At 46.8% G+C, this 25,407-nt stretch overlaps 1 protein-coding gene across 1 annotated transcript in view; it reads left to right on the forward strand.

Annotated features, from left to right (window-relative positions):
• The window catches only part of ACSS1 (acyl-CoA synthetase short chain family member 1), a 30,527-nt gene extending 11,510 nt beyond the window's left edge, over window positions 1-19,017 (forward strand). The window contains 14 exon segments of the mRNA XM_066316734.1: window positions 261-460; window positions 1,575-1,610; window positions 1,613-1,749; window positions 3,687-3,774; window positions 3,777-3,838; window positions 5,468-5,615; window positions 5,896-6,030; window positions 6,587-6,679; window positions 10,446-10,558; window positions 10,918-11,044; window positions 12,675-12,802; window positions 14,127-14,190; window positions 14,736-14,854; window positions 16,200-19,017. Coding sequence (XP_066172831.1) covers window positions 261-460; window positions 1,575-1,610; window positions 1,613-1,749; window positions 3,687-3,774; window positions 3,777-3,838; window positions 5,468-5,615; window positions 5,896-6,030; window positions 6,587-6,679; window positions 10,446-10,558; window positions 10,918-11,044; window positions 12,675-12,802; window positions 14,127-14,190; window positions 14,736-14,854; window positions 16,200-16,373 — 1,624 coding nt within the window. The 3' untranslated portion in view covers window positions 16,374-19,017.
• The last annotated feature ends 6,390 nt before the right edge of the window (window positions 19,018-25,407 follow it).

Here is a 25,407-nt window from a genome sequence, read left to right on the forward strand (position 1 = left end):
CTCTGGACAGCACCTGCAGCTCTCTCTCCTGTCCTTCTGCAGCAGTACCACTCTGCCCTTTTTTCTCCCTCTCCACAATGGCAGGAGCACCCTGGCTACCAGCATGCCCCAGGCCACCCTTCTTTAAGATGCCTTGTACTGCAGAGATTAGCTACAAAAGTGATCATGAGGCCTCACTCTGCCCAAGTTCATCTTTTCTTTGCTCACTCCATGTAAATCAGGTTGTGCAGTCCCATGACAACATTCCTTCTGTGCCACAGGGAACTTCTGGATCTGACTTGCCGCCTTGCCAACACCCTGAAGAAATATGGGATCCAGAAAGGGGACAGGGTGGCCATCTATATGTCTGTGTCCCCCTTGTCAGTGGCAGCCATGCTGGCCTGTGCCAGGATCGGTGCTGTTCACACCGTGATCTTCGCTGGATTCAGCGCCGAGTCCTTGGCTGGGAGAATCATGGACTGTGAGTAGATGCAGACTGGGGAACAAACGCCTGTTTCAGTCTCCAAGACATATCCAGCCTTGTGTTTTCTTGGCAGAAAGAGTTTTCTTGGTTGATTCTCGCCTAGCAGACAGTTGACTCTCCCCTGCAGAATGCAGTGAGGAGCCTTTTCCTGAGTGACACATGCGATGTCTTCTGGCCTTAGAATACTTAATAAATTGTTTAACATTCAGTGTGCACTGGATTATTGCTTGACAGCAGTGAAGCTGGAAGGAAAACCAGAGCTTAAGGATAGGGCCTGATTTGTCGTTTTGCAGTATAATTGCAGTGTTTCTTTGATATCTTGGGACAGTACTAATTCTGCATCCTCAATTGGATCCTGTGATTTATGTACAGTACTGGAAATGTTGGCAGCCTGCCCCTGCTCTGTGAGCCCTTGTACCAGCAGACAGAGCTGTTCTCAGCCCCAAAGTACTCATATATTGTGATTAGGTTAAAAGTGATGATAAAATAGCAACCAGAAGAGGGAAATAGCCAATGGCTCATGTCCTAGCAGTCATATCAGTTTCTTTGTGGCTAATGTTAGGGAATAAGTCTTACAGAAATTGTCATGTTCTTTCTTCTTTTAGTGGAGTTGATCTGCACAGAATAAGTGCATGTTTTAGTTATCCCTCAGGGAACTGGAAGAAGCTGTTCTGCATGTCAACTTTGCGAGGCATGGATGGATGATTTAAACTGCAGTGAGTGACATGTAGACTGGATGTTGGGAAAGACTTACTCATGTATGTGATAGGCATTGGAGTGGACTGCTGGGGAAAAGGTAGAGTAGATGCCATTGGAGTGTTTTAGGAAGATTGAAGGGATAGCTGTCAGAAGTGGTTTAGCTGAAGCAGACCCTGCCATGAGGTGGGGGAGATGGACTGGATAATCTATAGAGGTCCCAACTACCCTTAATCTCTCTGTGTCTCAGGTTTTAAAGTGTTTTCATCAGTGACACTGACTGTTTTGACTGACAGCAGTTCTGAGTATTTGTCACACATGTTGTCCTATACATCACCTCCAAAGTATTGGAAGTTGGGTGTGCATACTAGCCTGAAGACAGGCTGGCATGTCTGCTAATTCTTTCTCTTTTTAGCTGGATGCAAAGCAGTTATCACATACAACCAGGGAGTCAGGGAGGCCGAACCACAGAGCTGAAGGCAGCTGTGGATGAAGCTGTGAAGAACTGTCCAAGCATCAAACATGTGTTTGTGGCTCAGAGGACAGATAACAAAGTCCAGATGGGTGACCGTGATATTCCCCTTGAAGAGGTATGTTGTTGTTGGGTAACTCCTTTTAGGACTGAGTGTTGGCTAGGATAATCTTTTCTTTCCATAAGTGCTTTTGGGACCTGGGTTCTGCTCCTTACAGCATCTGGATCTTCATCCTCAAATGGACTGCCTGTATTTACAGTCTGCTAGGATTGTGAGTCAAAGCAGCTCAGTCTATGTCTGGTTTATCTCAGCATGGGCAGGGGGTTATGCTGCTCCATTTCAGAAGTCTTGCAAACAGTGCTGAGGTTTAAGGAGTGTTTCCTGAGACCCAGAGGTCATGGAGACCATCATGGCTCTTGTTATTTTATGGTGTTCAGACACGGTGTTACGGATTGCATGTGCACTTAAACTGGACATTGTTGAAAGGCAGTGCAGAAATAATGAAGTTCCTAGAGAGGCCTTCGTTCAGCCTTAAAACAGTGTTGTGGTTATCCCATGGTGGGAGAATAGTGATGGTTTGCAAACATTTAGAGCCTGTGCTTCCTGGGGAAAGAAAACAGCAGTTGTTTTTATGTGTTTAGCTGGCACATATGGGGCTCCAGCCTAATGCAGATGTAGTTTTGTCAGTTTGCTGGCAGCAGAAAACAGGAACTGCTCAGGCTAATATGCCTGGAAAAATAATCTCCCGGCAGGATAATTGCTCAAGTCTCTGTACTGGTCACATGAGATAGGAGAAGTACTAGTATAAGTTAAACAGAGAAGACAAGTTTTACTCAGAAATTGTTTCACTCCTTACTCCACAAAGGACATTCTAATTATTTTCTTTGGTCTGCAAGCAGCCCGAGGGCCTTCAGTGATCCAAGAGCCGAGCTCATCCCGTTGTCAGTTTCAAGATCTGAAACGAAACAAAACAAGAACTAAAAAGTTAATGATGTTAACTGTCCTTACTGATCTTTACAGCAGCTGTGCTTTCCAGCTCTTGTGCAATGGCTTACTGCAAAATTTAAGCTCATGTTGTAATGGCGCATATGAGGATTCCATTCTTTTTCAAAAAGTGACAAATCAGCCTGAATTGGCAGTGCTGAAATGTCATGAGAAATACCTGAGATGAGCAGCAGTGCTGTAACTCAGAGGCTAAAAATTACATTTGTGTACTCTTCATGTTTTATTAAGCTTCACTTGTCAGACACTTTTAAACAACTGGACCTACTGATGGTAATGTTCACTTGTAAATACAGTGTGGTTACAGTGTATTCTCACAAAAAGGCAGTACCAAGAAATTCCTCCAAGGAGCCACCTAATAACTCTTGCAGGAATCATTCATCAGGACATACAGAGCTTGAGAGAAGCTCTGACTAGTAGGACATTGCATCCTTCCCTCCTGTGGTTCTGACTGCACGGATGAGGAGAGATCTCACCCAGCTGGCCAAACAGGTGGAGTATGAAGAGAGTGACTGAGGCAGGAAGAGTAAAGCACTCTTCTTCTAGGTAGAAAATAAGAATTTGAAGATCAAAGGACAGGACAGTCATCCAGTCCTGGGGCCAGGGAATGGAGATGAACACACAGTTTAACTGTAGCACTGCGGTTTTTAGAGGAAAGGAATGTGCTAAGCAGCACCTAGCCAGCCTTGCTACTGCTGTCAGCTGTTTGCAGTCATATTTTGGATTTCTACCAGCAGCTTGCAAAGGCTTGGAATGTAAGCAGTTATGACTTACCATTTTTCCCCTGAATGTTATTTTATCTGGCCAGTTCTTCTTGACTTCTTTCTGCCCACCAGAGGTACTGGTGGAAATGTTAGATGCTATGTACCCCAGGAAGAACCTTTCCACCAGGTGTGCCCATACAAGCTATGATATATCCATGGACATTTGTGAGGGGCAGCAGCAATGATAGCTCTTGTCTTCTGGATACTGTTGCCAGGCTTACAGAGGCAGTGGTGGGTTGCCTCCATAGAACCAAAGTCTTTCTGTCTTTACCATCTTTTGTTTCCTAGGAGATGGCCAAGGCAGATTCTGTCTGCACTCCTGAGAGCATGGACAGTGAAGATATGCTTTTCATGCTGTACACCTCGGGCAGCACTGGGAACCCAAAGGAATTGTTCACACCCAGGCTGGATACCTGCTGTATGCTGCTGTCACACACAAGGTAACTCAGCTGCCTCCTCTGGGAAAGGTTCACTTACCTTGCAGCAGTGCTTACAAGAGAGACCTGCATCAGGGGGGAATGCTGTGTTCTCTGCTTGCTGCTCAGTTGGCTTACGGGTTGTAAACAAGCTGGAAAACATCTGTACTGTGTAATTAATCTTCAGGATTTGTTCTGAGGAATATGATACTATGCAAACCTGAACAAAGAGTTATGAAAGCAAGGAAGTGCAGTGCTGCTCTTGCATTTAAAATGTGCTAATGCTGGCTGCCCAGAATTTGCAGCTGAGGAAGCTCTGGGAAGTATGGCATTGGTTAATGTGGATGTTACTGTAGTATTTTGTACGAGGATGCTGGACTTTTTATTTCAGAGGGGATCTGGACTCTTAAACGGCCTCGTTGCACAGTACTTGTTGTCTGAAGAACAAAAATCATATTCTCCTCTTGTGGTTGCATCTCTGTTCTGCTTTTCTGAGTGATCTAGGGAAAATGTTTTAACCTCCTTTCTCATGAAAATGGAAAACGTCAAGGCACTGCTTCTTGAAGCTTCTGGTCTGAGCTCTGCATATTAAAAGGTAACAGTGAAATGAGGAGAGGATTGTGGTGAAAGATCTCATCTGGCTTTAGTGGTATCACCCTATTTGTAATCCAACACAATTCATGTGAAGGTGTTTTCTTTCTTTAGGCTGACATGGTTGAATTTTCAGAAGATTTGAATGTTCAAGTGTCAGACTTCTCTGCAATGAAGGGCATTTCTAACATCAGCTTTTAAAGTGACAGCTTAAACACCAAGGCATCTCTTCTTAGTCAAGAAGGGAGATCTGCACCCTTGGGCATTTTGTCCACCTTGCAGAGTGCATGAGAGGGAAGGCACTTGAAAAGTAAGGTGAGAATTGTCTATCTAGGTAGAGAGATCAGCTGACCTGTGTGATCTCTGTGGTCTTTGTGCACTCACATGTGACGCTCTTGTCACGTAATTATGGTTGGTTTTTCTTAGTTCTGATCCATAAACCTGACTCCTTATGAGTCAGGACCTCGTCACCATATGGTAGAGGAGTTAGATTTACAGTGGGAAGCATTTTCCATATCCAAGACAGTGAGTTTTTCTAGATCTTTATCTTGAATTTGATGAGCAGGGAGAGAGTAGCATCTGGAAAGTGATGCACTCATACAGAGAAGCTAAGCAGCTAAGAATATTTCTCAGTAAATGTTTTATGGGCACCTATGAGTTCCTCCAGATCTCATGGAAATCTGTTGATATTGGTGAAGAGTCTGAGACTCTGTGGTCTGCAGTTTCCCTGTGACTCAGAATCAGCTCTACCGTTTGGACCACCTGGAGCAGGCAACCTTAGGTATCCAAGGCTCCGAGCTTTGGTTGTAGCTTTGTGGCTCCGCTGCTGGTACAGCCGTGTTCCTGTATGTTTGCAAACGTTCCAGGAAGCCTGGGAGCCCTGGTACTGGTCCCTCTGACTCGCTTCCTCACCTCGGGCTGCTCTTTGTGTGGCCATGTCCCACACGCCTCGCTCCACTTGCCCCATGCGCTCTCCTACTCCCGCCTGGATGCCCAGTCCAGCACCTTTCCTCTGAGCACCTGCCAACAGGAAATCAGCTAGCCTTACGTTTATCTTTGCAGTATGTGTTTGACTACCAGCAAGGGGATGTTTTTGGCTGTGTGGCCGACATTGGCTGGATCACAGGACATAGCTATATTGTGTATGGACCACTCTGCAATGGAGCCACCTCTGTCCTCTTTGAAAGCACTCCAGTGTACCCTGACCCAGGTGAGAAAGTGGTGGGAAAAGGTTTGGCTAGAGTGGCAAAAGAGGTTTAGAAACCTGTCCAGCGTGACCTGCTGCTCAGGAGAGGTAAGCTCCATTGCTTTGGGATCATGTGTATACAACACACCTGGATACATCGGTGAATCCAAGGAAGGAAAAAAAAAAAAGCTGCCATGCTTTTGCTTTGTACTCACAGTATAACAGCTCCAGCTGGCTGTTAACCCAGCTGGGCGTTTGCAGCAGTATGTCAGTGCTGGAAGGGTAAGAAGTGGTTTGTGAGCAGGTCGTTACTGGGAAGATCGTGCAAAGGTTGAAATTAATCAGTTTACGGAGCACCTACAGATACGCCGCTGCTGAATTATGGGAGAAGAGTGGGTGAAGAAATATGACAGATCTTCCTTGAAGGTTTTGGGTTCAGGTAAGGGGCATGAAATCTTGTCTGAAAAAGACAAAGGGTTCTAGCTGGTGAAATGAAGATGGCAGAGGAGCTCAGCTGACCAATGGGATGTGTTTAGAAAAAGATGATAAAGCAGGCTCTGTGTCTGGCTTTTCAAGTATTTTCTCAGCAGAGGAAGCAACAAAATCATATTTCGGGTCCACTCGACTTTTGGATGATGCCTGTTCCTATATTATTTTTCAGGATCACATTCTTAACTAAAAAAAGTTATCTAATGTTAAAGGGCATCACTTTGAATTTCACTGGCATAGGTGACCCAAGCAGCATTTTCCTGCATTATTTTCTAATCTGGAAGTTCTTATTACACGGCCTGTATGATTAGTTACTTTCAGTGATATTCATTGCTTGTCTTTTGGTCCTTCTGGAAAAAGTCAGTCCTCAGTTCATGAGTGCATCGCAGTCCTTTGCGCTGTAAGCGTTCTGCTTGGAGATCATGCATCCAGCTTGTTGTGCAACAAAGAGAGAATGAACCTGCAGTCTTCTGGTTCTCAGGTTTTCCTTTCTTATTTTGGTCTAGTGGGAGAGCCCATCAACAAGGAAGCTTGGCAGTGGTTCTACCAGGTGGTGGGAGAAGGGCGCTGTGCCCTTCTGGACACGTGGTGGCAGACAGGTAAGAGGCAGCCTCGGGGGCACGGGGGGACCCTGACTATTGACAGGCTGCTGGTGGGAGAGAGGGATTAACACATTTCAGTTTGATCCAACAAGTCTGTCAAAAAAACCCTCCTGGCATTTGGATCAGCTTTTGAAAGTCTCTGGGGATTTTTTGCTCATAAGCAATGTTAACATGTAAAAACATAGCAGTGGTGGGTTTTGTTTTCCTCTAAAGGCTGTGTGGATTTTGATGCTGGGAAAATGCAATTGCTGCTAGACTTAGACGGGATTGAATTTCTGGCAACTGGCTGCAATAAGCTGAATTGGAAAATTCATTATACTGTCCTGACCGTTATGTCTCGTCTTGCAAAAGCACTGTAAGCACCGCACAGCTACAAGCTATACTTAGGTGTGCTTGTTCTTTTGTTTCTGGGGGAGTCAGGGGAGATGATAAACTAGCGTGTAGTCAAGGGACCTTAGACTACAACTCCTCTGGCAGATTGGAAAGGAGATTGGAGTGGGACTTGCTGGCTGCCCATCAGATGGCTGGGAGGACAGTGGCATCACCCAGCAGGCGTCTGCCATGACTGGAATTGATATTCTGTAGACTGGGGGTCCTGGGGCTTTGACGCCTCAGAAAGCATCTTGGGGCTATGGCAATTTTGGGCCCCGGTGCATCAGGGGAGGTTTGTTTGCTCTGTACAGCTGCGGACACAGTGGACTGCCTGTCTCCAGTCCAGTTAGAGCAGAGCTGGCTCTGCCTCCTGGCCTCCCTGGCCAGCAGCAGGGAGAGGCCACGTGCTGTACTCAAACTGGGGTTGTGCTGCCTGGTGGGGCCCTCTGCTCAAAGGAGTCCTGCAGCTCTTTCCTGGCTCCTTCCTCAGCACCCACTCCTCTCTTTTCTGGGCACCAGCACTCAGGGGTTGCTAGAGGTGTCTTGCAATATGTCCTTCTCAAGTCGTGAGATCCAGTTTGCCATGGAGACAAGAGCACAGCTGCTGGCATTCTGCCTCTGCTCTGAAAAATAGTCTGAAACCTCTAAAAAATAGTGTTAACCTGCTGCTGAGCAGCATATTCATTCCCTTTCAAGTCAGGCTGCTCCTGGTTTCGTCCTTATTCCTGCTAGCAGGCTCTCTACCACAGTGTGATAAATCTTCTACTGGCACACAACCAAGTTCCATTTAATCCAGACCTGACTTGCAGGCTCGCTCTTTTTAAATTTTCAGATTTGAAATAAAACCACCTCAGAATTCAGAGCAGCAATGTTAATTGATATCTGCTTCAGCTACTTATTTCTTAAATCTTTTGGGTTTCTACATGCTGAGCAGAAGGCAAGATGACGGGCTGGGCCTTTCCTCATCATGTGCTTTCTTTCTCACTGCTCTGAAAGAAAACACCATGGAGAAGCAGTTACTTACTGCACATTGATGTAATTGAGAAGAATCCAGTTTTGTCCTAACACTTTCTGGTTGGTTGTTTGTTTGTTTGCTAACGGGTGCATGCAGTGTTCGTGCTGTGTTATCTATTTCCTCCAAAGTACAACATTAGATGTTGTATTAAACTGTATTTCTCTTGGGATTTTGGAGCAACAACTGTCAGATGAGAGGTTAAAATACAGTCACTGGACAGTCCATTAGACCAAGTGCAGAGTACTTGGTCTTACCTTGAATTAGGCATAGTTTTGCAGTTAAACAGTTACCAGCTCCTGGAAGCATATATAATGATAAATATTCATGACATTGATTTTATTAGAAAGTGGAATCAATCCTTTTCTACAGTTGATGCTTTAATAAAGAGGAAACCAGTATAATCTTGGAAAGATTATATATGCCATTTAAATGTAAAAGGAGTGTGGGAAGACATCACAGGAACAATGTGATGGATGCCGGCTCTGGTCCTGCAGTGTCACCTTCCCCATACAGTTTCAGAATAGCTGGTTAATTGTGCTGCTGTGTCCAGTGTCCTCCACGGGACATTGCTCTTTGAAGCAGCAACCTGTTACCAGCTAATAAAGCCTGGCAGGCATCAGCAAATGATGATTTAATCCACTTTAAAGTCTTTGGATGAGGCAAATGAGTGAGAGAACAATTATGAGAAGCAATTTTAATAGTGTGGTGTGTGCTGATGAAAATTCCTACGGCTCTTGCTCTTAAGGTACCAGGTTGTGATTGACAATAATACAATCAAAGCTGTGTTTGAGTTTTAGGTAGTTCTTCATGATGCAGAGGAGACGCTAGGTATTTTCACTTTTGTCACTGATTTCATTAAAAAAAAAAAAAACAAAAAACAAACCAGCCATGAACAGGATTTTAAAATACATCTCTGAACAGACTATGGAAGCTTTTGCTGTTGGCATCATCTCACATTGATTTAGACTGGGCTGGTGCTTCTGAAACAGATTCCCCCCAAAGCAGTCACTCCAATCTGTCTGTGGTGGCAGAGAGCACTCGCTCTGCTCTGCTGCCAGATAGGATCTCTCCTGGGCAGAAGGGAGCCTAGTTCAAAGCACTCATCCCCGGCTCAGACTCTGCTGTCCTTGCCCAAAGTCTGGGTGGGTTTGTACTGTGTTGACAGCATGGGCACAGGTAATGTGGAAACACAGCTTCTTTTTGCCAGCTCTGACTCTGAATAGAAAGGCTTCATAAGGGCAGGGTAGAGCCTAGAAGTTTTGCTTGATGTCATCTGTCAGTGGCTTAAACCAGTACTTCTAAACCAATTTATTATAGGTCTTCACCATGCAAATAGTTTTTAAGACACCCTTTCTACCATGCAGCTCCCTCAGGTGTGACTTTACTGCCTTGTGTGCAGCTGGCTGCAGGATGTGGCAAACACCATGTTGAAACACAGCTCTCAGCACTGTATTTAGGATGAATAGTGGCTTAGCAAGAGCAACCTTCAGTTTAGTCAGGGGCCCTGTTGTGATGCAGGTTTTGTCTGTGCAAACAGAGAACAGCAGGTATCTGGGGTGCTTCTTCCTGGAACTATTCAAGCTCCCCTTTTCAAAATTAACAGAAACATGAAGTGAATGCATGCCCGTCGATGAAATGGTAAATACTATTACGTGCAAGCCGCATGTGAAATCATTTGCTACAGATCTAAAGCTTAAGGCCATCAGAGACTCTCCTTCATAGCTGGATGCAAATTCAGGGTCAAATTCAGCCATTCCAACCCCTGGTTTCGATTTTCACAAGCTCAGCAAAGCTGGTAGAGGAATGCATTCTCTGTGTGACAGAACATACCTTTATTTAGAGTTATATTTTTAAAAGCCTTATTCTTCTTTGTTTTTGTTTCTCTCTTGTGTTTCTGAATTAGATTTAGAATAAAAAGGACCTCATTAAGGTTGGGATCTGATTTAATGCTCATCCCAGCAGGAATGAAATAGATGATTAAAGGGTTCAATTTTGACTAGAAGATAAAGCTCAACCTGCCTGTAAGGGATGGGTTAATCTCATACTCTGTAATAATAGTAATTCAAACTCCTGAAGTGCTTTTTCTGCTAACCTTAGACAGCTGTAGAAACACTAGAGGGAGATAAATCCCCTGACATGCTTATGCTTTCCCTGTAATACCACTTCTGGGTAGGAAGTGGGGCTGCTGAGTACTGCCCATGCCAGCCCTCTGCTGCTTTCAGTTGTCTGTGCTCCTTGGTGCTACAGAAGTCATTCCCTGTGGCTCTTTCTTGCAAGGTGGCTTCACTGTTTCCTCTTGACCCAAGAAGAGCTGGAATTTGCTTTCACCGAGCAGTGGATGGACTACATATATTTTGTTTTTCATTTTTCTTCCAGAAACTGGTGGCATCTGCATTGCCCCACGGCCCTCAGAGGAGAAAGCTGAGATTGTTCCAGCTATGGCTATGAGACCTTTCTTTGGGATTGTGCCTGTGCTCATAGATGAGAATGTGAGTTGGAGCTGTGCTGGGTGCCCAAACGAGAAACTGGTGTGTTTCTGCTTAAATCACCTTTTGGACAGCAAAGGAACAGGACCCAGAAGGATGCCTGTTTCTCCTTAAAAATGGCAGAATAGATGAGCAATTTATATATACATATATATATAGAGAGAGAGAGACATATCTCAGTTGTCCATAAATATTTGCCAACAGGGCATTGCAAGTGTTCAGAGGAGTTGTTTGCATTTATTTTCTCCACTTGTGACCCTCCACTGGCAGCCTGCAGTGAGCAACAGGATCAATAACACAGAAGCTCTTTATTATTACTCTTTCTGTTCACCTGTTCATCCTTCCTGTGCTTGAACCAACAGGGAGAGGTTATAGAGGGCAATGACGTGTCTGGTGCACTCTGCATTGCCCAGCCATGGCCTGGCATGGCCAGAACAATCCATGGAGATCACCAGCGCTTTATTGATGCCTATTTCAAAGCATACCCAGGTAAGGAAAGTGCCAAGGGAAGGTGGTTTCACTGCAGTATAAACACAATGAATATTTTCAGCAGTACTTTCTGCTATTTCTGTGCCATGGTGGCTTGGGGGCTGTGTCACAGGTTGCAAGCATGCCCTGATGGTTTTAGGTAGCGTTGACCTTAATAGTTGTCAAAAGGGATGTATTTTCTAGAAAACTTTATTGCCAAAGCTTTAAAGTCCAAATAACCTTTTTTCTGGAGCTTTGTATCTCACTTGGAAAAAGGCATATTGGATGGGAAATACCTCCTGCATCACTGAATCTTAACCCTGTGTTACAACCTTCCATTTTAAAATGTGGTCAGGATGTCTGGTAAGTAACTAGAAGTGGCAGGGAAACATGTTTTGTAGGACATTGGACAGGGTAACTGTCTTCACTCAGAAGAAGAAACTGAAAGGGATTTGAAAGCTACAGGGTGGCAAGAATTAGACAGGCAAGCCTGAAAATTGTACAAAACAGGATGGATAATAAGAATGGGAAACTGGTATAAGAAATTGAATGACCCCATAGTCCCTTATTAGTCACTACATTTGCATCTGATGTTTTGTTCATATTTAGTTGATAGTTGTTTAATTGATTTGGAAGGGCAGAAAACATCACTGAAAGTCCATGAATAGGGCAATAATGGGTCCTGGCAAGAACCACCTTCTGATTTCACAGCAGTAGCCGCCTGCTGCTTCTCAGATGTGCCACTGGAACAATTCAGATGCAGACGTGGCCTTGGTGAAGAGCCAACACAATCTGTTACCTGATGTGTCCTCAGTGACACTGGAGTTTCCAGGAAACCCTGGGGCTTTTTCAGTTTCCATCAAATGTTTTAGACCCTCCATGCTTATCATGGGATGGTTTGGAGTTTTTAGCTAATCTGATAGCATTGTTTCTTCCACATTCATGTGCTAGAGAGTGACTGTTATCTGGGATCTGAATCTTCGTTAGCTGGGAGGAAAAATTACTTTTCATCCATCCTAGTGTAAGTGATTAAAAAAACTTGGCAGTGTTCCCATGTACAAAATGCAGTAGGGCTGCTCCCTTTCAGCTGAACAGCTGTAGTTTTCCATGCATGATGAGGTGTAGCCAGCAGCAGTTCTGAGCTTGACCAGTAGCCTGTGGCATGATAGCAAATGGCATTTGAAGTGTTTTTGCCTTAGTACTGTGTGCACCAAGAAGTCTGAGCATACAGCTGCTTGCAGATGTAGGCATGCCCAGCCTAGAGAGATCAGAGAGCCCCTCTTGGTTCTGTAAATCCAACTGGGTTGTGTTGCTGGAATTGGTTTTACTATAGGAACATCAGCCACTGGTTGCTGCTGATTGCCTACAGTGATTTGTCCATCTTGGCAAGAGACCTGAACTTCACTGTCTTGGTGCTATTCAGGTGCTTATTAGGAGCCAGCACAGCCCAGGTAGAGCAGAGGAGGGCCAGGGGTGGCAGAGGAAGTGGGAAATGGTGGGAGGCAGGTCACACAGCTGTGAGCTTGCGAAGGCCTGCGAGCTGCCCGATCCACCCTGCCCTACTCGCTGTCCTATGGCATGGTCTGACCTGCACCAGAGCCCAAAACTGGCCCGCTTGCTGCTGCTGATTAGCCCTGTGTCTTTGCTGCAGGTTACTACTTCACAGGGGATGGTGCTTACAGGAACCAGAAAGGCTATTACCAGATAACAGGGCGCATGGATGATATCATTAACATAAGTGGACACAGGCTGGGGACGGCAGAAATAGAAGATGCAATGGTAAGTTCCAAGCAGGTAGAGGTCCCATGACAGGGTGTATCTGTGGGGTAGGGTGACCCCCTTTGTCTCTTGCCTTCAAACCCCTGCATAGACGCACAATGCCCCTTCATTGATGCACAATGACTAGCAAAAAGTGCAAGAGGAAACGACTCCCTTCTTGAGGAGACAACAAATGAGCAAGTGAGGGGAGCCACACTGTGGACAGTCCCTGCAACTGAGCTGTCAGAGTTTCCTCTCTATTCCTCAGAATTGAGCAGTGTTAAACATAAAGCAGCCTTGATTTATGTCAGCTGCAAATCTAGCCTGTCGTTTTGAGAGAAAATAATATCTGTGGGAATTGAAAACAAAAAGCCCTCAGACTGTTTATATTTAAAATTTGATCTGTATATTTATTTCTATATATTTGCCTTGCTTGCAAATGGCAGTTAAATGTAACATCTGATGAACCTGAGCTGTGTTCATATGGAACACAGCATCCTACTTTATCCTCTGGGAGTAATTCTTTTGTCTGTGCAACTTTCTGGTCATGGCTACAGTATTCAGTTCTTCTCACATTTTATGTACGTGTATGCATGTGTAAAGAAAATATATTTATTTTCCTAGATTGCTCTGTATGTTTACTTTCATGCTTTAATCTATTTTAAGATAACATAGTTCATTCTTTGGTGTGGGATGCAAATATGTTGTTTTCTTCTGGTCTGTGTACTTCTTGCTGCAGAAGAATGTTAAATTAAACTCCGCAATGCAACAGAAGTAACCACTGTTGCGTAGCATAACAACAGAAATGCATTTTGTTTAGGGAATGAAAAGATCTGATTCTTTCTGCCTTCTGATGTGCTTTGGGTACTTATAAACACAAGCCCAGTGTGGACTGTGATGTTGGCAACTTGGCATTTTACCTCTGCTGGCCACAGTTCTCTGTAGCACTGAGCACTGCAAGACTGCATTTGCTTGTGATTTGGCAGTGGCCAGTCACCATCTGGGACCACAGTCATGCACAAGAAAAGAGAAGGAGGGTTTCCAGATGTTGCAAATTCTGTTTGTGTGCAGTGGGCTTAGCAGTGGATGTAGGAGTACTTATTTTTGTGTATAAAAGTGAGGCCAGGACAGAGCTATTCCCTGAGAGGTGGCAGTGGCCATGGCCACCAGCTGACCCTGCAGCAGGAGGTTGGCATCCAGCTTTCCTGTTGTGTTTTCAGCAGGATCTGTCGAGGGGAGAAGGAAATACGGCAGGTTGTTTTGTTTGTAGAGCAACTGGCTCTACAAAATCTGTAGGACTTCAAGCAGTTCTGATTTGTGCATTTTTGCTTGACTTTTTGTGAAGGCTGATCACCCTGAGGTCCCTGAGACAGCTGTAGTTGGTTATCCACATAAGATCAAAGGAGAAGGTATGTGAAAAGTAGTGTCCTGACAGGACATCTGCATATACTTCCCTTTAATTCTAACCTATGCTGCATGTTAGAAGATGCTGAGGGAATGGGAGGGCAGTTATCCTTCGGCTGACTGCTACTGCAGCCCCACAAGACAAATATAGCCATGAAAAGCTACATGTTCCTAACCTGGGTGTTAATCCCTGAACTGTTTTCATACATAGTGTTCATATATGGTAGAGCTTCCTTTTATAGGATTGTGCTTAGAAATGTCCTTTGAACAGAATGGGAATAGCTGATTTATATTGGCCAGCTTTTGATCCCAATAACACGTTGGTAATTTATTTGACTTGTCATTGTCACTGAGATCAGTCACAGATACTGAGAAAAGGGTTGAGGGCTGGAGTCTGACTTGCTTTTGTAAAAAAGATCAATGATTTCTTGTCAGTCCCTAGATTGTGCATAGGAATGATTTGAAACCTTCCTTGGCATTAAAATGAGCATCCTAGGTCTTTCCAGACAGTATCTAATAGGTTTGTGGCTTCTGCTCATTTGTCTTCCAGGTGCCTTTGCTTTCATAGTGCTAAAGGAACAGGCAACTCGTGTAGACCATATCAAGGAAGAGCTCAAAACCCTAGTGGCTTCCAAGATAGCAAAATATGCTGTGCCTGACCACATTCTGGTAAGTGGGAGACTGAAACTGCTACCAGCAACAGGAGATGGTCACATCAAGCAACCCTTATGCTGCCTGCCATGCTGCTGTTGTCCTGCATGATAAAGAGGCAGGAAAACAGAACTGGTTGGAGGGATCCAGGGAGGGGAGGTGAGGTGCAGTGGTCTGTCTGCATGCGAAAGACGCACTGAGACAGTGACACTGCCCAGCTAGCTTGCAGTGATATTTAGCATGAACGTCAGACCTCAAAGCACTGACTGTTGCACAACAGGCCTGGCCCTGGAAGCACTGATGAGCTCCAAGCTCTGTCTCAAGCCTCCTCATCTTTCAGCAGCTTCCTTTGTATGTTAGGGGAGAGTTCACTGTCCCCCAAGCTATGCCTGCATCCATTTCTCTCTTCTTGGAGGCAGTGACCAGATACTTCTTTGAGGAGCCCTGCTTTAGCCATATGCATGTAAGGTGGACACCAAAGTACAGGCAACAGAATGCAACATGAGCAGGCAAGAGTGGTTTCTTCAACTTGGAACAGCCCAGGATATCCTCAGTGGATTGGAGAAGCTTCCAGAACTTGCAGGTGTGCAAGGAAATGCCTCCATTTCCTTGTGTTTTGGGGTAGTCCTGCAGAAAAGTCCTCTAACTCTTTCCTTGCCATGTTAGTTAATGCTATAGAATTTTGTAGCCTACTGGCCTGATTATGTAGCAAAATGTGACACCTGTTGGTGTCTCTGCTCAGTGTCTCAGAACCCTTCATTAGGCTCACATTTTTGCTAAACCCTTTGAATTGGCTGCTAAGTCCTGCCCAGGAGGCATAGCCAAGGCATTTACAACTGTTCTGGTTATGAAGGAAGGTGTGTAGGCTGACAGATACCAGGCAGAGAGAAACATTATCAGACAAGAGATATCCCTTGAGTAGGAGACCCTGCAGCTGGTGTGCAGAATTCTGTTGCTTTATATTTCTGCCCTGTAAAGCTGAATATATATATTTCTGTCTGTTCTGGTAATGCGTTAAGATTTGTGTCACCATTGGTGCCTAAGTTTTTGTGTGTAATTAGATCTTAATAGTTAACAGCATATTCAGAACGTGATTCCTAAGAGAGCTCTGTGTCCTGCAGCACTCAGTCCGGACATGGCAAATGGGGAAAAAGTCCACTTAAAATAAGAATAAAATGTATAGCTAGTGACACTCCTTTCCTTGGATGTAATCTAGTGTGCTCCATGATCTATTTCCCAGGAGCCTCAGAGGAGCTGTGGCCATGAAATAGTATGCCAGGCTTAGGATAGTTCAGCCAGATCTCCTTGTGGTTTCCAGCAGGACTCGAGTTCTGTTACAGGTGTGTCTTTCCCTTATTTGCAGGTGGTAAAGCGCCTCCCTAAAACCCGGTCAGGGAAGATCATGAGAAGGCTGTTGAGGAAAGTAGTCACTGAACAATCAGGCACCATGGGAGATGTCACCACACTTGATGATCCAAGTGTTGTCAAGGAGATATTGGACGCTTACCAGAAATACAAGGAGAAGAGTTCTTCATAATGGGCAGCTCTGGGATTTCTCTCTTTCGGAAATGTGGAAGGTCTCAACCAGGCAAACAACGTAGTTCTCTCCTGGTGTTTTTTAAAAAAATGTTTCCGTCTAGGGGAATTAGATTTTCCACTCCACATTTTTTGAGATGGCACTGGACTAGGAGCAATCTGCAGTTTTCCTCTGTCAGTGAACTCATTTTCCTTGCACTCAGGGCTGTTGTAGAGCAGCCATTGGTGGTCTCCATGAGCTATGCTGAAATTTAATATGAGCAGAAGCAAGATGCAGATGTTAATGTTCCTCTTTTTAATGTTACTGTACATGGAAATTTTTTTATACAATGCTTCCTGCTCTCTTTTAAAAGAAGCCCTGAAAAACACTTCTTCAATTTTTCCTTCAGCTTGGATATCTGGGTCCAAGCAGTTGTATTTCACAACTGTGGTTGCCTTTTCAGCAATTCTGGGTATTCTAGTATATGTTTTGTATGCATTACTAGGGGCATGAGAAGGACATGGCTAGGCTGAAAATTCTTCCTTGACTTTACCTATTATTCTAATATTTCTTTTGACTTTCCTCATATGGATTGTTCCTACCACCATGTGTCCTGGGACTACCGGAGATGGTGAGCCTGTGACCCTTCCTGTCCCACCTAGGCAACCCAGCACCAGCACTTGCAGCTGCAAAAAGGAGCCACAAAGCCCATGACTGGATTTCCTATATGTCCTCAGTGCATTGCTGCCATGCTGATTTACCAAAGAGTTAAGTGCCATGTGGGTACCCACAAACTGCATAGTCCAAAAAAAGTGGCCTCTTAGATGCCTTTTGGAAAGTGATAGCAGCATTCCAGACCAGCAACCTCAGAATAGCAGGGAATAACAGCCTTAGTTTTTCCTATGCTTTCAAAATTGCAATCAGTGTAGTCCGTATTTTATTTCTGGGTTCATTTAGTCATGACCATGTTCCAGTTGAAGCACTTCTTGTATTTTGGTTGTACAGAAGAATTTGCTAGTAGGGCTACTTACTCCTGAATTTAATTGGAGCAACATTGCTTTTTCTAGAGGGACTATGTACTAGAAAGACAAAATGTGCACCTAACTGAAGGCAGGAAAGGCAGGAGGGAAACAGGTATATGATCTGTAGGACTGAGAAATGCATGGGGAGTTTCTTGGCCAGCAAAGATTCTGGTACCACAATGGGAAGTAGGCTGCATGAAGTATGATATGTTCTCAAAGACAGGTGTGTTGTCTTAGATCTCAGAGTTCCTTTGAGGACACCAGCCGCATTTGCTTTTAAAAAAAAAATAAATTTTAAATGTCTCTAGGGACTGAATAATACAGTAGGGAATACCATGCTTTGTTAAATATCCCATCCTTCTGAATGAAATGGATTTTTACATAAGATGACACCCTGTGGACTTCCTGGGAAGCTGAAGATCAGAAGGTTTGAAGGTTTGATAGAGCTGATAGTATGTTAGTATTTTAGGCAATAGACACTGCTTTATTGCCACTGCAATAGAAAAATAAAAAAACCCAACCTGCTTCCCTATGTAATTTTCAGGTGTGAAGACAAGAGTTAATGTTTTTGATAGAAAAAGTACACTCACTTGTTTGTGTCCGAAGTTGTCTCCATGCAGTCTGAAATAACAGTGTGGAGCAAGAAAAATGACTTTTGAACAAGATTACACACTTTGCTTTTAATAAAGAGAGCATTTCTTATATTATGGATATAGAACTTCCTTGTGTTGACCTGAAATTTCCTTGCGTGTTGTCCCAGTGGTAACAGACCCATGGTTTAATTCATCTGAACTGTCTCACAAACACTGTCTGTGTGAGGAGCAGTGTGTTTTAGTGCATTGGGACATATGTCATCCAATTCCTCTACTCAGGGAAAATGAGAGATGGGTGCACTCCCTCACCTGCATCCCTGTTGTCTCAGCTTGCATGGGCTTTAGGCACCACGGATGGCAGGGAGGGTTCAGGCTGACCAGGAAGCTGCAGAACCAGAATAAATTCACAGCTGTACCAGCTGTGGTGCAGACAGAACCAGGCCTCAGTGCCCATGAGCTGCAGAGGGGAGAAAATGAAAACACAATCATGTTCTGGCACTCCAGACAGCCTGAGGGTATCACCGCAGGCATCCTTCCACCAAGACTTCCCTCAGCAGGACATTCCTCCATTCCACAACACAGCCAGCCACAGGAGCTCCAGGTTTCATTTTTCACTCATTATGTAAGCAACCCTCTCACCTTGCTTTTTCTAAACAACACTGGAAGTTATATGATGCCTTTTGAGTTGCCCACAGAAAGCAATAAAGGAGCCAAGCACAGTAGCTGCCCTGCATTTCAATCTATCACAGCCAAAGGAATTCCCAACAAACCTTTGCCCAATATTTATCTGCCATAGAGGGCCATCTCACAATAAAAAGTGTATCAACCGAACATAATACAGGGAGCCAGAGGCCATCTGAACACCTTGAGAAGGAAAGCTTAAGCTAGCAGAAATAATTCACATTTCTCAAAAGCCGCCTCTACTTCCAATAAGTAGCTCTTACAAATTTGATGGCAACTTCCATGGAATTTTTTTATTAAAATCAGCCAAGAATACAAACATACAAAAATTTTAAAAAAATTTATTAATAAATCAGCCAAGAATACAAACCTCAAAAGGTTGTTTCTTCCTGTCATGTCCTTTCCAAGTTAAAGGCTAATTAAATCTTCAGTATCATATGCAGTCCAGAAAAAACGAAGGCAGGAAAATCTCTGTGCCTTCCCTGGACAACACACCCCGAGAGTACGCATCCCCCTCTCACCTGCAAAAACACCAAGGTTCAGCATAACTGATTGATAGAAGAGCTTCTCAAGACAGCTCTCCAGCACGGAGCAAAAGCCCTCAGCGCTTCCTGACCAGGTTTGGCCCATGGCTGCTGTGACACTAACATCCCATGCAGCTGGGAACGGCCCCGACGCTGCCGCTCCCTCAGCGCCTCCTCCCGCCACGCGGGCCACCCTCTGGCTGACACGAAGCGGCGGTCCCAGCCGCAGCCTTCGCTGCGGAAGGGCAACTCCAGGCCGCGGCCCAACGCCACGCATTCCACGCCGTCCGCGAACACTGGCTCTCCGTACGCCCCGGCGATGAAGCGCCCGGCCAGGTGCCGCTCCGGCCGCTGGGGCACGGTCGCGACCCGCACGGCACAGCCCGAACCCGCCGCCACCGCCCGCAGGCACGGCGTGCCGCCATTGGCTGCGCCGCGGGCAGTCCGCACGCCCATTGGCTGCGCGCTGATACCGGACCTTGGTGCCCTGTTGAGGCGGTCCTGCCGCGGGGAGACGTCGCACAACGAGGGACTCAGTGGGACACAGCCGGCTCAGCTTTGAGGTTTTTTTGGGGATGTTTTTTTGTTTGTTAATTATGGGGTTTTTTTTCTTTTTTTTTTTTTTTTACTTTACTGGAGCTGCCCCGAGGGAAACGTCCTCCTCCCCAGCCAGGAGCACCAGTCTTGGTCCCCAACTCAGTGTGGCAGTCTTGCGCCATGGCCCTTTTCTGGCTTCTCAGAGAAGGTCAAGGTCTGGGCCTGCTTCAGCTCTGCAGAGAGAGGACGGAGATGTGGGGGCTGCTGGTAGTGCAGCATCCCTTCCAGCATCCCCTTCCCAGCATGCCTCCCACAGCACCTCCCCCTGCAGAATCCTCCCCACTGCCGCCCCTCCTGGAGCCTCACGTCCTAGCAGCATCCGGAACTTACTGGCCGGGAGCATTGCAGCGATAGCTGTCGTTTTCTCACACTCTGTCCCGCACATTGAAGGTCAGATGCACCACAGGCTCACTGACCTCTTGCAACTCGCTGGAGCCGAGGGTGCAATCCGTCTGCCAGCACACTGAGCCCAGCTGGCTCAATACGGTGGCGAGTGGGATGGTGTCAGCACCCCGGTTCACTCCAGCATGGTGATTTACACTGACCCCCACACTCCTGTTACAACCCAACACCCCACTCACATCTCAGGCTGCAGGCACTTAGCCAGTCCTGGAGCGGATAGGAACGGCACAACACACTGGCATGCTCTGCTCTTAAGGGGAAACAAGAGAAGAACTCCTCTGCTCACACCAGACCTGAACCTGCCAAACTCCACCAAAGCACCTGAGGAGCCCCAGGAACTGATGGCACAGAAGGGAAGTGATAGAGGACAGCACAGCCTGCCCTCCATCTGGATATAAAGGCAAGGCTGCGAACTGTCAGCAATATCCCTGAGGAACCTTTGGGCAGTCCACCAAAGGTTGGTGGAGCTCACCTGACAGAGACTCAGCCATCTACACTGTGCTTGGCTGCACTGGAGAGGATGATGCCGAGGACAGCAATGGTCACCTTCACATCCCGTGACACTGCAGACAGGACGGAGGGTGAGCTCTGTCACCTTGGAAAGGCATCCCCAGACACACTGCTGCCCATGCCTGGCGCATGACTCCATCAGGGGATCGTGGTAAGGACAACGCTCACCTAATTTTGCATCTAAGGTCATCTTCGGGATCTTGTCATACTGTAGGAGAGCAGAGTATCACGGTAAACACCAGCTAACACACTCACTACCAGTGTTAACACTAACAATTCTTACCTAAATATTAATACTAATAACATATGCATAATATATGCATATTATTACTACTAGAAGAGGCCAGTAGTGTTCTTAAAGCTGAGGCTTGCATGAAGAACACGAGATTAATTAATGTTGCTGATTATGCCATTGTAGTGATGAAACACTTGGCCTCCACTGCGGTGAGCAGCGGGCCCGCAGCAGGCGGGAGGCGGTCACTTGCGTATTTTTGGCCAGGGTGCTGATCCTCCCAGTGCTGATCTCGTCCAGCACCCAGTCGGGGCCCCAAGTCCCCGCAGACGCGGAACCGCTTCGGGGAAATAGGTGCCCAGAGCTCGCAGCGGGCTCTGCACGCCCTCCCCGCCGCCGATCCCCCTCTCCACCACGTCGCCGCCACTCCCTGGTCCGCGCTGCTGCCGCAGAGTCCCCTCTTGCGACTCGGAAACCATCCCCGGCCGGGCTGCCGGCTACGCCCTTCCCCGCCCCCTGCCCCGAGTGCCGATGGGGCGCTCCGGTAGGGGCTCTGCAGTGGCCTTTTAGCCGGGGCCTGGGGCACGGAGGAGGGTCGGAGAAGGGGACAGGGGTCTCGGAGCGGGACCCAGGGCGACCGCAGGACCCTTCGAGCAACCCAGGCTTTGCCCAACTGAGCGCCTCGCGCTCCATTGGCTTCAGGCTCAGCTTCCAAGCCGCGCCAATCCCGGCCCGCCTTTCTCCGCCCCATCCAATCACAACCACCCTTTCACTGCGGGGGCGGTCCCGCCGAGACTAGCCCGCTCAGTCGCGGCCCGGCCCCTCGGCCTGGCTCCGCTCCACCGTTCGCATGAGGCGTCGCTCCCGCCGCCGCGGCTTTTGGGAACCGGCGGAGCCGTGCCCCCGCTGCCGCAGCCTCGGCAGGTGCTGCTGGGGCCCGGAAGGGTGGCGGGAGCTCCCCGTTGAGGTCCCGGCCGGGAGTTCTCCCAGGGAAAACGGGGAGACGGCGGGAGCGGGGGGAACCGCGGGAGCGGGGCGTGAGGGGGCAGCGGGGGACGGGAACGGGCGGGCTGGGATTGGTGGGGCCGCCGCTGCCTCAGGTTGTGATTGGCTGGGCTGGCCCGGCCTGGGGGCATAAATGGCGTGCCCTGAGGGGGTGCGGGCGTCAGTTCGGTGGCGGGGCGGAGGGCGGCGGCTGGAGCTGTGCGGTCGGAGTGGCGCTGCGGCAGGGTGGGATCCGTGCAGCTGCCGATCCGAGGAGCTCCGGTGAGCACGGATGCGACTCCAGCGTCTGTGGGCCGGCAGTGTCCTGGGGCAGCGGTGCCGGCGGTGCCCAGTTCTTTCCGCCACGCCCTGTCTTGGGCGGCCGGAGGTGGGGTGAAGGGCTGGTGCGGTACAGGAGGACCGGAATCGGCTGCCAGGGTGGCCTCAGAGCGGGGTTCTGTGGCTTTGCTTGTAGCATTCTTCCCTCTTCCCGTGCCACTAGAGGCACGAACGATGGTCCACAGCTTTTCTCTGCTCCTGGAAAGCACAGAAAGCACGCAGGGCTCCTGTTTCGAGCAAAGCCACAGAGCACTCTGAGGGGCCAGACTTGCAGAAAAATGGCTATCATAATTAGCAAGACTGCTCTTCGAAGATGTTTTGTAAATCAAAAGGTTTTAATAAGGAAGATACTTTCTTTTTTGCTCTTAAATACTGAATGTTTTAGGAGGCATAACCTGGCTTTCAGCCAATAAGATCACCTAGGGGTTTTGGGTTACATTCTTAGAACCCAATCCATGACCCTGTACTGCCACTGAGCCAATCCTTTTTAGAAGGCTATGGAAGAATTTAGGTAAACTTCCTAATATGTCAGAGGTAAACTGAAACTCTTTCTCTATTTGGAACACCTGCTGGGGGTGTGGGGTGCATTACTGCCACCCTCCTAGATTAGGATGAGAAAAACCTTTCTCCTGTGGGCCTTTGCAGCCACATATTAGTATTTCTTAAGTTTTATTGTTCTATTGGTTTGTTAAGTTTATGTCACCCTGTTCAGCCCTTGTTCACTATATATGCACTCCTCCTAGAATGTTCTTCCTTCCTTTGGACCCCATTGGTGTATTTTTGCTGCAGCACTGCACCCCTGTGATCCTGTTCCTAGCTACCCTTTTGCACCATTTTTCCCCCATTCCAACTGGACTTTGACTCTCAGGTCCGGTATATAACCCTGGATCCTTGGCTCCATTTTGACTCTCATCCCTGGAACATATTTGAGTCTGACTCACTATGCATGTGCCAATAATAAACAGCCGTTGGATTTCCAAGTGGGACCCCGTCTCCTTGCCTTTATTGTCAGCTCTTTATTAGAGTGCATGGCCCAAAGGTGCAGGTTGCTCTCAGGGACACACTGTTGCATGATGCAACAAGTTAGGACAGGACAAGATCTGGAAAATGTGCTCCACACTGCAGCCAGGGAGAATGGTCCATCCTGGAGCCTCTGGCAGGAGGAACTTGGAGAAGTTCAAGGACCACCCTATGGTTCTTGTCTGGGATACCAAGGATCTGACGCCAGCTATACCCCTACACCATACTGCAGATACTGGCAGCTTATGAGGAGGTTCCATCTGTTTCAGAAGTGATTGGCACCAAAGCACAGCTTCCACTGGCACCCAGCTGCCAGTTCTGGGCTGGATGTTCAAAGGGAAAGGGATCTCTTGGAAGTAATTACGAACTCACCCAGAGGCAAAAATTTCAGATTATCATTAAAAGAGGAAGAGTAAAGGTGGCACATGCTAAGGAGGCCCTGGCTACCAGAAATGAAAAACATGACTTTTTCTTTACTGATGGTTCCTGCCATATTGTAGGGATGCATCAAAACAGAAAGCTGATGTATGGAGCCTACATGACAACTTGTGGAAGCCACTGAAGGACAAGGTGGATGCAGTCAGGTTACAGAGCCATCTAGCTGGCTTTGGATATGGGTGAATGAGAGAAGTAGCCACCTCTGCCTGTGTGCTGACTCAGGATAGTGGCTATACCAATGGAAAAAGGACAATTGGCAGCACAGGGAAACCCATCTGAGCTGCTGGACTGGAGCAAGACATCACTGCCCATGGGGAGAAGTTGGCTGGCTGTGAAAGTCCCATCTGTGAATGCCTCAAGCATTCAAGAGTCAGGCACTGAAGAGCAGCACAACAATGGACGGGATAGGGCTGCCAGGATTAAAGTCTCAGGTGCATCTGTACTGGCCACACAAGTGTGAGTTATTTCGGCTTGATGGGCCCATGATGTAAATCGGTGTTTCAAGGGCAGATGAAAGGCTGCCAGGGGAGGTAAAGCCCTTTCTGTCCTGGAACATTTTGTGTGGAGCAATCCTGGATGGATCCAGATTTTGAGCTTGGCACCAAATTTAGGAGGTTGGGCTGGGAAGGGGATGAAAGAACATTTTCTTGGGAGGAGAAAACACCTAGTTCAGGACAATTCAGTTTTCAGGACAAATACATTTTGCTGGCCTTCACCTCCACCTGGAGATGATCATCTGCGGTACCATCAGTTGGATATAGTGTTTCCCTTCACAAGAATAGGCACTGTCATCATACTGAAGAACCTACTTCTGGTGTTTGGAGCTGAGTTCCAGTATTGAATCTAGAGATGCTCTCACACCAAACAGATGGGCAGAAAAGTCTTGCTGGCATTCCCCCCCCCTCCCCTTTCACTTTATAATCTGTGGCTAGCTGCTTTCCTTCCCATGTAAAAAAAGCACTGTCATTCCATTTCAGGAGTCAAGCACATAATTTTGTATACCACCTCCAATGTTGACTATGTTCAAGGATTGCTCCCAAACAAAGGCTCCAGGACAGAAAGGTCTTGCTGGCATGTCTCTCTACTGGGCAGAAAATCATCTGCAGCATCAACATTAGGACTGGGAGTTTCACTTTTCTAAGGAAGATATTGTCATTCACATTCAGGGCCTGAGTTCTGACATTTGGATTCAAGCTCCAATAGTGAATGTCTAAGGATTGCTCCCACACAAAAAATGTGAGAATAGAAAGCTGTTGCTGTAGTTTACCTTCACTTTGCAGTCATCTGAGCATCACCAGCAGGATTATGTGTTTGCCTTCCCAAGGAAAGGTACTGTCATTCACATTCAGGAGCACAGTTGCAGCATTTGGAGCCACACTCCAATATGGAATACATACAATGATTATTGAACACAAAATGATCCAGAGCTGAAATGTCTTTGTGGCCTTTACCTCCCCTGGGAAGCATATCTGCACAAGAAACAGTGGGTTATGTCCTTTACTTCCCAGGGAAAAGCACTTTAATCCTCTTCAAGAGTCCACCACCTTACTTTGGATATGATATTCCAATATGAAATATATCCAAGGATTGCTCCCACAGTAAGTGTCTGGCCAGAAAACTGTACTGGACTCTACCTCCCTGGGGCAGAATGTAATCTGTACTTTGAACCCTGGGTCTAGGTGTTTTCCTTCCCCTGTAAAAGTAATTCAATCA

This window comes from Sylvia atricapilla, chromosome 3 (assembly GCF_009819655.1).
Source record: "Sylvia atricapilla isolate bSylAtr1 chromosome 3, bSylAtr1.pri, whole genome shotgun sequence".
Classification (NCBI taxonomy): domain Eukaryota; kingdom Metazoa; phylum Chordata; class Aves; order Passeriformes; family Sylviidae; genus Sylvia; species Sylvia atricapilla.